The sequence below is a fragment of the Lotus japonicus genome, chromosome 1 (assembly GCF_012489685.1).
Source record: "Lotus japonicus ecotype B-129 chromosome 1, LjGifu_v1.2".
Taxonomy (NCBI): domain Eukaryota; kingdom Viridiplantae; phylum Streptophyta; class Magnoliopsida; order Fabales; family Fabaceae; genus Lotus; species Lotus japonicus.
Genome location: NC_080041.1, coordinates 80,758,535 through 80,769,798, shown reverse-complemented (window position 1 = coordinate 80,769,798; position 11,264 = coordinate 80,758,535). Strand labels below are relative to the sequence as shown.

The following is an 11,264-nucleotide window of genomic DNA, read 5'->3' as shown; positions in this document are numbered from 1 at the left end:
TAGCTGCTTATTTTAAATTATTTTAAGTGTAGATATTCCTTTGACATTAGATTGTACAATGTTATGTTCACACACAATTTTTTCTTCAATTTCATATCCATATTATTTTCTTTCTATTTCTCACCTCTTTTTCACAATGATATGTTAAGTGTAGATATTCCTTTAACAAGTTTTATCATTTCACCTTTGCAAAACTCTCATGACTTGTCTCTGTTTGCATTTCTTTCTTCTAGGTATGTGAAAACAAAAAATCTATTGCATTTTTCTTCATTTTCTTTTCTCCGTTGTTGTACCGGTTTTGCAAGCTTAAAATTTGTGCTTATTGTTGTAGCTAGATTAGAGTGCTCCTTTCTCTAAAGATTTTCTGGTTCATACTATTCACCTTCGCCCATTTTAGTCAACTTGTTTTAGCATTCTCCGTAACTAACCTCTGTCATACAAGACTCTTCCCTTTCATATATGCACTTTATTTTTAGCCACCCCGAAGTTAGAATCCTGCCTCCGCCACTACCAGTGATAGTTATTGACATAGTATCAGACATTTTAGTCAACGTCTAATTATTAGAATCATAACTTTCTCTAAGTTTTAGTGAGAATGGGCATGACTTTATTGTTTTTCTTTACCACATTTTTTTTGAATTTGGGATGCCTTCATGATAAAATTATTTATAAGTTTCAATGATAAAGGTAGACAATTTCAAAAAAAAAAGAAAATGATAAAGGTAGACAAATTTGTTGAGGAAGTGGTTTTGGAAACTGAGTTTTGTAAAAATATTTTTGTTTATTTGAATGGTGCATATTCTCTAATTAAAGTTTGTGATTTGGTCGAATCAGAAGAAAAGAAAAACGTATAGTAGGCTTGTTTGAAAAGAAAAACCCTAGTTTGTGATGTTCGAGAAAAAGTAGCTATCTAGTACTATTAATATTTGAATTGAAAGTTGACATTGAAGTTAAGGGCCCGTTTGGTGACCAGGACATGATAGGATATGACAGGATAGTAATCATATTCTGTTATTTGTTGCACCAGCATGATAGGATAACATTATCCTGTCTCCTATCATATCATGTCCATCATGTGTAAAAGTTATCCTGAGGGAGGAGTTAGGATAGAACATGATAGGATATTATTTATATATTTTCTTCCAGTATCCTAACTCCAAATTAAATTATATTAATTAATAAATATAAAAATATTAATTTAAATAAAATAAAAATAAATAAAATTATTATTTATAAATAGTAAAATAGACTACAAATATTGATGTATTAATAGTAATAGACTAATTTAATATTTTTCATCTCCTATTATTTAAAATTTAATAATAATTTAAATATAAAGCATTTTTGAAATAATAATATTTTTAATTTATTTAATTTTTATTATTTATCACCTTTCACAACTCACAACTAAGTGAAAACCAATTGATTACAAATATTATTTTTTAATAGTAATGGACTAATTTTATATTTTCATTTCCTATTATTTAAAACTATTTATCTACTTATATAATAATTTATAATTTAAATAAGGGTACTTTTGAAATAATAGTATTCTTAATTTAGTTAACTTTTATTGTTAATTATCATATGTCACAACTAAGTGAAAACCAATTGGTTAATAACATAATTTTATTTAAAATATAGGCTATCTTCAAAACAATAAAATAGGCTAATTAATTTTAGCTATTTTAAAATATAGACTCATTCATGAAAATGTAAAAAAATTAAATTCAATAGAATGATCAATTTTTAAATGTATTTTTTATATTCAAATATAACATTTTCCTTATCATATCATGTCCTTATCATGTGCACCTCAAACACAGGATATTATAAGAGTATATCTTGCTTTTATCATATCATGTTGCTATCCTGCTCACATATCATATCCGATCATATCATTTTTCGTTTATTTGCATTTTTTGACTTTTGAAATTTTATGTCAGACAAAAAGTCAAAAACCAAGTTTACTTACCTTCTTAGTTCTTCCCTGAGTATATAAGTGTAACCATTGTGATCAATTCCTTGTCCAGACACCTCATCGCTCGTTTCTCCGTGGAATTAGGGTTTCAGCTGCAAATCAACCAACGATAGGTATTCATCATTTCTGCATGGATTTTCGTTTTTCAATTTTCCCTAGTTATGATCATGGTTGCTGATAGTTGAACATGCTTTCTAGATTTTATTTTCTCACTTGTTTACCGTTCAAACCCAACCCCATTTTACTTAGTTTTGAAATCTCACTGTATGATTGCTTCTCCATCACTCTAGTGCTTGTTCTATAGTTTTTATTGCAGAAAAATCATTCATTCATTCTTCTTACGTTTTTCTTTGCATGCATAGGTAGTTTTCTGAATCTGAATGTCTGATTCAATGGATGAGAGGTTGATTCCACCGAAGGCGAAGCGAGGAAGGAGCAATGAGAGTGAAATTGAAGAAGAGAACAAGGACTGGTTCAGTGAGTTATCTGATTGCATTCTCCTTCAAATTCTGTCATTTCTGGAATTTAAAACTGCTGTTCAAACATGTGTGTTATCCTCAAGATGGAAGGATCTATGGAAACGCCTTCCAATCCTTACTTTACACTCATCAGATTTTTCAACTTATAAGGATTTCAACAAATTTGTGCCTAAGATTTTGACCCTTCGTGATGGCTCAATTTCCTTGGAAGAACTTGATTTTGAGCATCAGGGTATCATCCGGCCTCACCTCATCAAAAGGGTCATAAACTATGTCGTTTCCCACAATGTCCAGCGATTGAAGCTCGATGTCACATGCGACAGGACGCTCGTGATGCCTCATATTTTCACATGCCATACTTTAACATCTCTTAAGCTCACAATTGGCGGTAGAAGTATGATTGACAATTTCAGTTCATTGCCCGAATCTGTGAATTTGCCAGCATTAACCACCTTGTATCTGAGAAATTTCAAATTTTCCTCAAGCAACAGCAACGACCGTGCCGACCCATTTTCTGCGTTTAAGAGGTTGAATAGTTTGACCATTGAGGGATTTTACCTCCCGGATGGAAGAATCCTCTGCATATCAAGCGCAACGCTTGTCAATTTATCTATTTGTAACTATGCTTGGGCTCCCAGAGACTTCTACAAAGTTGAGCTATCCACACCATGTCTTCATAGGCTTACTTGCTACGGTAATCCTACTTATTATCTATGTGGGAGTGGTCTTTCTTCAGTTAAGGAAGTTTACATGGATATCGATTTGAATTGGACCATGGATAAACCGGAGTTTCCTTTGATTCTACTTAGCTGGCTGCAGAATCTTGTTGATATGACATCATTGTCTGTTACTACAAATACTCTTCAGGTATCTATCTAATTTAGCATGTTTTGAGGCTATGTTAACAAATTTTTGTTAAAAAGTCAATTGACAGCTTCAATTATCTAATTCACCCTCATTGCTTAGGTTCTATTCTTAGTTCCTGACTTTTTGAAGATTAAGCTCCCTACATTGGCTAACTTGAAGATATTCAAAATAAAAAAGGTGCGACTTTCAGAAGCTCTGAGAGGCATGGTGATAAAGAGGATGGAGAGACAGATGGTAACCACTAAGTCACGGATACAAGCTATCAGGTTAGTGCTTGAAATTGGCAAGTGGAAAGCAAGGAACGAGCCATTTGCACCTTTCCCTGAAGGATTCTCAAAGTTCTTAGATTTACAAGTACTGCCGTTTGGAACTATAGTTGAAACCGAACGTCGCTAATGTGAATTTGGCATTCAACTTTTTGAATAAGGTAACATGGTTTGGTTTTTACTTCCTTCCCCTTTTTTTTGCTAGTTCTCTTTTCTTATATAACTGATTATTAAGTTTAATAGGTAATGCAATACTATAGTATCCTACCTCAGTTTAAGTTCATGCGTGGAAGTTGCTTGTCTTGACTCTTGAGGTTAATGAAGGTTTATGAGAACAAAGAAATAACTAATTCTTAGACGTTGAAATTTTCAGAAATTTTCTTCACTCTTACTTGTTAAAATTTTCAGCACTTAACATTCTTGTAAAGAATTGGATAACTTGACCAAGTCCACATGGTTGATTAGTCATAGCATATGTATGCATAGTTGTCCTCCCATTTTCTGAACTTACTTATTCTGCCACAAGCGCGCATTATGTGCATCACTGTTGATGCTACAGGGGATGGTAGTGAACTTTATGAAAATGCATTTAACTTTAAAAAGTTAAGTGTGTACTTTTAGTGTTTTTTTTAAGTGTGCCATTTGGCAACAAAGATGAATCAACAGGTAACCTATGATTTGTTTCGTGCTGTAGGATATGGAGGCAGTGTCGAAGGTGATTAAACGAAGGATTGACGAGAAGCTTAAGGCGGCAAAGGAAGAGATTTATGACTTCTTCGCCACGATGGTTGCGAAGAAATCTTTGTTTTATCATCTCATTATCTAGTATTCTTTTGAATTATAACTTCTTTCTTAGTTTTGTTGAAGCACTTGGGTGTAAGGATTATTATTTTGAATTTGTTTTTATATTTATATATTGGGTACTATACATTGATATTATTTTGGAGGAGTATTTTCAAAATTGATTTTTGAAAAGCTAGGCGTCGGATTATCTTGTTGATCTTGTGATGAGAATTCTCAGGTTGTTCTGGTTATTAAAGTCTTGGTACTTAAGCACGTCCTTCGGAAGAACATCCCACGTTCCTGGAACTTATCGGATGAATTGTCACTTGGTATTCGCACAGCCAACAACCATGAGACTAATCACTCAAGGCTAAAAGATCATGTTAAGTAAGTTGGTTTTTCCTAACAAATGCTTCTTCACACGCACCTCCTAAGAATACTGAACTAAATGCTTATGAAGCTCAGTAGTTGTAGCATATTTCGTAAATCTTTGTATTTGACATCACTAACCACATTACATCCGGGTGATTTAACCTTTTTCTCAAGCGACAGCGTCCGTGTCGACCCATTCCAAAGCTTAACAGGTTGAATAGTTTGATCATTGACCGATGTAACCTAAAGAATGTATGTAACCTCTGCATATGAAGCGCCACACTTGTCAATTTAACTCTGCCAAATCTTCCATATGTCTTATGTAAAATTGAGCTATCCACACCATGTCTTCATAGGTTTGCTTTCACCGGTTCTCCTTGTAAGTACCTCAGTAGGAGCGGTCTTTTTTTTTTTTTTCTGTTCAGGAAGTAAACATTGATGCACATATGGGCTTGTATACCATGAAGATTTCTTTGATTCTACTTCACTGGCTGCGAGATCTTGTGAACATAAGATTATTGGTGGTCTATACATCTACTCTTAACTCTCAAGGTAACTTGGCATTTTTCAGGCCTTGTTTTTACTTTCTTCCTAAGATGCTGATTTAACTTTAACTTTCATTTTTGTTATAACTCAATTGACTTGCTTTATTTAATTCACCCTCACTGCTTATGTTCTTTTCGTAGTTCCTAATTTATTGAAAGACTAAGCTCCTTTCATTGCCTCACCTGAAGAGATATAAAGATAATGGAAATGGTGGACCTTTTGAGATCAATGGATAATTACGATCACTTGGGTAGAGAAACAATTTTCGTGTAATAACGTAATTGCAGATGTAATTTTCCATCTACAGATTCTCATGCAGCTGGATGGAAAGTTGTTTTTAAATTCAAATCATTAGATTTTGTTCTTAGGTATTCCTTGATTGTAATCTTTTTAGTGTCATTTTATTTGATCTTAGTCATTATGCAGTTATATGGAGTCTTAGGTGGATTTATTATGATTTGTAATTTCATATTTTATTTTAAGAGTTGCACTTGAGTACCGGATTTAGAATATGCACGTTTCTTATAATTCTAGTGAAGAAAAAACTCATTTGGTAGGTTTTGTTATTTTAGAAATGTTCATATACAAATGAGACTGTGGAATTTTGTATAAAATTCCGTGAACATGTTTATTTTGAAAAATTATATAAAATTGATTTTTGTGCGGAAAATGCTTGCTAGACTAGGGTGTAAATTTGTGCAGAAGTACGATTTATAATTTTGAGTCGTTCCGCAAACATGTTTATTTTGAAAAATTATTTAAAATTGATTTTTTAGCAGAAAATGCTCGCCAGATTAGGGTGTAAATTTGTGCGCAGGTACGATTTAGAACTTTGAGTCGTGACAATAATCTAGACAAAAGCACACGACCGTGTAGATAATAATGATGTCGATGATGAATTGTCTTTCTAAATTGAAGATATGTCAAATGTTTGGTTTGGATTATATCTATATCTAACTATCTATATTTATATCTATATATATATATATATATCTATCTATCTATATCTATATCTATATCTATCTATATCTATATATTGTATAAAAGAGAAGTTTTTGCAACCTTGAGAGTAAAATAGTAATTCAAAAATTTATTACACTACATTGCAAATTTGACTGTGGTTCTTTGCTAAAAATGCACATTATTCTCTCAGATTCAATCACAGCCGTCTGTTTCATAGCAATATCATTGTCCTTTTGCATTCCCAAATGCATTCACTAAACTTTATTGTAAAAATCAATGCATTTATTTATAGGGGGTCCTAAAAACCTTTGAAGAGACCTTTCAATATTCTTCCGTTTTTAAGACTTTCAATCTTCTTCAAAAGCTTAAACTATGGGTATAAATGCCGATTTGCTCCATAGTTTTTTCCGGTTTTGTTATATGATTTCATAGGTTTGTTGCTTTATTGATTTGTATGTGCTTCTCTGCAAATTTTCTTTTTTTTTCATTATTATATGTTTTTGTTCTGTTTGGATTCTAAACCTTTCGTTCTCATATTTCTGGAAATCTCTATCGTTATGAATCAGTCGTCTTCGAATTTAAGTGCAATCTTGTTGGATTGAGGTGTAATCTTCTGGATTTCCCCCTCTGCAGGTTACTTTCATGATTTTGTTATCTTCATTTTCCTTTGAATTTGCAGCACATACTTAATGGATCAAATCCTTTTCTTCTTCACAGATTTGATAATTTTTCTTTATTTGATTTTCTTATTATTTTGTCTATGTTATTTCCTCACTTTGAACTCATGTTTTATATTTTACAAATAGAGTTTAAAATTTATATATGTGCCACTGCATCTACTAGAAGTCAAGGGTTGATATTAATATATCGTGAAACACTGCATCTACTAGAAATTCTCAATGATTTTACTAATATGGGTGGGCTATGTAGCATACTGATTAAGAGGGGTACTCAATTAATTATCATGTCTTTATCTTCTCTTTGTTCTGAAATTTTTAGTCCATTCTTCATCTCTTAGAATGTAACAAGATATTTTTATCATATTTATAATGTAAGGTAATTCAGACAATTTTTTAATGGTGTTTTTTAATATCTGATTGATGGTGGTTGCTTCAAAGAATCTCTCTCGCTCTTTTTTTCTTATTTTTTATTCCCCTATTTTTTTTTCTATAATTTTTTTATCAACAACTTTATGTTCTCTCCCTTATTCTCCCCTTGAATAATGCTTCTGATCAAACTCTATCTCTCCATTCACTTATGTGGTGTTGGTTTGTCTTTTCAAGATAACAAAGCTCCTTTGTTTCTGAACAAAAAGATAAGGTAACTTCTTTGCCATTCCATATTTAACTAGCTATCATGTATAAATTTTTGGTCTTCAATGGTCTTAAATCCATTAGGGCAAGTAGTGAGAAGCTTCAGCATAACCAGCACGATGAGTGTAGAAGAGTGTTTGAGCAGAAACTCATGTGGCAAAATCAAGATGTTAGGCATATAAAGGAGATTTCAATTTGGAACTAGACCTTTGATAAGGTGTTAAGTTGTTGGTCAAGACAGTGTGTCGTTATATATGCCAGGATTTGCTTGATTTTTTGGTGACTCTATAGGGAGTAAGCATAGTCATGGGCTTGGTGGATATCTACTGTCAATGCAAAATGAATGTGGAATGGTGTTCGGCCAGATTAATGTGCAGATGACTTCAGTCTTCAGCGCAGTTGAACACAATCGCTTATAAAAAAAAATCATAGCAAGAAAAATGGTAACCATTTGGGCTCAATAAGGGATCTATTAATATTTAGTTGGTCACATATATATTTGAGCAAATGTGAGTTAGCATATCTTCAGCTTGAAGATCTTGATTTTCCATGTAGTACAAATGTAAGAGACTTATCATAGAATGTCTAAGTTTAAGCAGCCCAGTTTCACATTTTGGTGGTGATGATGATTGTTATGCTACTGATCAATAGGAGTTTGCAATAGTTTTAAGAAAAGGGAGCACATGTGCCTTTTCGGTAAGTTTTTTAAAATCGTAAAATCATCTTTGGTTTTGTACAACTACAATTAAAAATTGTGATGTAAAAACAACACCCTTGCTTTTGAATGTGAAGGTGTGCATTTTAATTAGTTGATTGTCTATTTATCTTCTATAGGGATCGGTTTTATTCTCTATTTGTCAACTCAACAAAAAAAAATTAATGAACTTATTAGTATTTAGTTAATATGAGTTATGGAATTTCATAGGACATAATTAATTAGTTTGTATTTGAAGAATATATTAATCATTATTAATATTAATATTTACAAATTAAGATTGGAGTTTTAACATTAAATAGTGTGGTTGATTAATTTGACTTTATTATTGTCTATTTGTCTTTTATGGGGATGAGTTTTTTTTGTTACATCGGAAATATAAAATTGCACTCACCAGAAATCAATCGCTAGGCCTCTCCCTACCCAACTCATATGTCCCCCAACTCCTACCACTTGAGCTATCCTAGAGGACTATGGGGATGAGTTTGATTCTCTATTTGTCAACTCAACTAAAATTATTTTTATGTATTTATTAGTATTTAGTTAATATATGAGTGATGAGATTTCATAGGACATGATTAAATAGTTTGGATTTATAGAATGTATTAATCATTATTAATATTAATCTTTAAAAAAATAATTTTGGATTTTTAACATTGAATTTGATTTCAATTGCGGTTCTAATTATTTTCCATACGTTGTGTAAACATTGTTTTATTAAAGTCCACATATAAATTTAAAAAGAAAAAAAATGGCATCACATTTAAAACAATCATGTAAACATTGTTTCTTAATTTGAATATTTTAAAATATGAATTATTAGATTGGTTAATATAAATAAAAAATACATTAATATCTTTTGTTAATTTTAAATTTTACATATATGCATTTTAAGATAAACAATTCTTCTCTAAAGAGTGAAAAAATTATAGTGATCGCCATTAAATGCGCAAGTAAACATTTGAAACTGTCTAAATCAAAGTCATCATGCAACAATTATCTTCTTCACACTCACTAAAAAATCAAATGCAAATGGACACCAATTAAGAAAACAACCTTACATTCACAAATTTATGTTCTCTTAAAACTAATTGTGAATGAAGGCTCATTAAGTTAAAAATTAGAAGAAAAAAAAAAGATAGATTTTTAAACAAATCCATGTTTTATAAAATTTATAAAAAAATCAACCTTCTTTTTCCAAAACACGAAAAAATTAATTGACATATCCTGAAACTATTTTAGTTTAAGTGATGATTCACATACATAAAAACATTACTGAACACTATGAGACACCTCAGTTTTGTAACGGTGTTAGTTTGTCAACACACTTTTCGATGTTCGGTTTCTTTTTTCTTTTTGGCACATCAAAAAGATAAATTAAACCCTCTAAGGATCGTTTGGACCTTCCATTCCCCAACTCATATTGGACTGGGCGAGCCCCTAGAGGGGCAACGCCCAGCGTATATCCCGCCCTTGAGGCGGGGCCCTGGCCTTCAGATGGGCCCTGATCTTGGAGGCCCAATTGGCCCAATAGGTAGTACCCAAGCTCTATAAATAGGAGGTAGTTATCAATTGTAAGGGACTTTTGGCTCATTTGATGAAATAACACTTGAAATTCAGCACTCTCTCTCATTCTCACTTTCTCTTGGCACAATCCCTCTACCTCTAGGTACTATGCCTCTCTTCAATGTTCATTCCTAGAACATTTGGCGCCGTCTGTGGGGACCGTAAACTTTCTACTCCCATTCACGTGGATTGATTGTGCATGAAGTTACCTCTGATTGTGATTAGGCAATTCTCTGGTTTTCCGATTTTGATTCTGTGACTAGTGTTGGTTCTCCGATCGAGTTTGCATCGTTTCTGGTTTGGATGGAGACTCGACGCAGGAGGCAGCATCATTCACCAATGCGACAGCGGATTTCGCCGCCTCGGCGGCCTCATCGTGTGGACCTGGATTCTCCGGTACGAACGACAGGAGTACAGTCGCCTTCTCCTCTTCCATCACCACCACCTCCTCCATCGCCTTCACAGGTAGGATCTCTGGAGCGCTCACCAGAGAATTCACCTGCTCCGGAACAACAGCCGGCGGTGACACAGGAGCAATGGCGCCATTTGATGCGCAGTATTGGCAACATCCAGCAGCGGAATGAGCATCTACAGGCTCAGTTAGATTTCTACCGTCGCGAGCAGCGAGATGATGGAAGCAGAGAAGCAGATTCCGTGGCTGAGTTCCGTCCGTTCTCGGAAGATGTTGAGAATGTGGCGATTCCGGATAACATGAAAACGTTAGTTCTGGATTCTTACAGCGGAGATTCCGATCCGAAAGATCATCTTCTGTATTTTAATACGAAGATGGTGATAATTGCGGCGTCAGATGCGGTGAAGTGCAGGATGTTTCCATCGACGTTCAAATCGACGGCGATGGCGTGGTTCACAACTTTGCCGCGTGGATCGATTTCAAATTTCAGAGACTTCTCATCCAAGTTTCTAGTGCAATTCTCGGCAAATAAGAATCAGCCGGTGACGATCAATGACCTATACAATATTCGCCAGCAGGAAGGGGAGTCACTGAAAGAGTACATGGCAAGGTATAGCGCGGCGTCGGTAAAGGTAGAAGACGAGGAGCCTCGAGCTTGTGCTTTAGCATTTAAAAACGGTTTGCTGCCGGGAGGGTTGAACAGCAAATTGACACGTAAGCCGGCGCGCTCGATGGGAGAGATGCGTGCTCGTGCCAGCACTTATATTCTGGACGAGGAGGACGACGCTTTCAAAAGAAAGCGCGCGAAGTTGGAAAAGGGCGACACGTCGCCCAAGCGCGTGAAAAAAGATAGGAGCGGCGAGGATAAGGGGGACGGCAAACAGCAGAGGCCAGGTAAGGGGAAGTCGGTATTCAAACCGACCAAGGAACAGTTGTATCCACGGCGCGATGATTATGAACAACGTCGGCCTTGGCAATCTAAGTCTCATCGCCAGCGGGAG

General features: G+C 34.2%; 1 protein-coding gene across 1 annotated transcript; it reads left to right on the top strand.

Annotated features, from left to right (window-relative positions):
* The first annotated feature begins 3,126 nt into the window (after positions 1-3,126).
* LOC130732107 (uncharacterized) lies at positions 3,127-3,741 on the top strand. Its single transcript, XM_057584223.1, has 2 exons — positions 3,127-3,327; positions 3,427-3,741. The coding sequence occupies exons 1-2, from the start codon at positions 3,211-3,213 to the stop codon at positions 3,721-3,723; spliced, it is 414 nt and encodes a 137-aa protein (XP_057440206.1). The 5' UTR covers positions 3,127-3,210; the 3' UTR covers positions 3,724-3,741.
* The last annotated feature ends 7,523 nt before the right edge of the window (positions 3,742-11,264 follow it).

Bases quoted from the DNA above. Each gene is read 5' to 3' on its own strand.
- LOC130732107 (XM_057584223.1), top strand. From the start codon at position 3,211: ATGGATATCGATTTGAATTGGACCATGGATAAACCGGAGTTTCCTTTG. The intron at 3,328-3,426 runs GTATCTATCTAA...CTCATTGCTTAG, and splicing joins TTACTACAAATACTCTTCAG to GTTCTATTCTTAGTTCCTGA.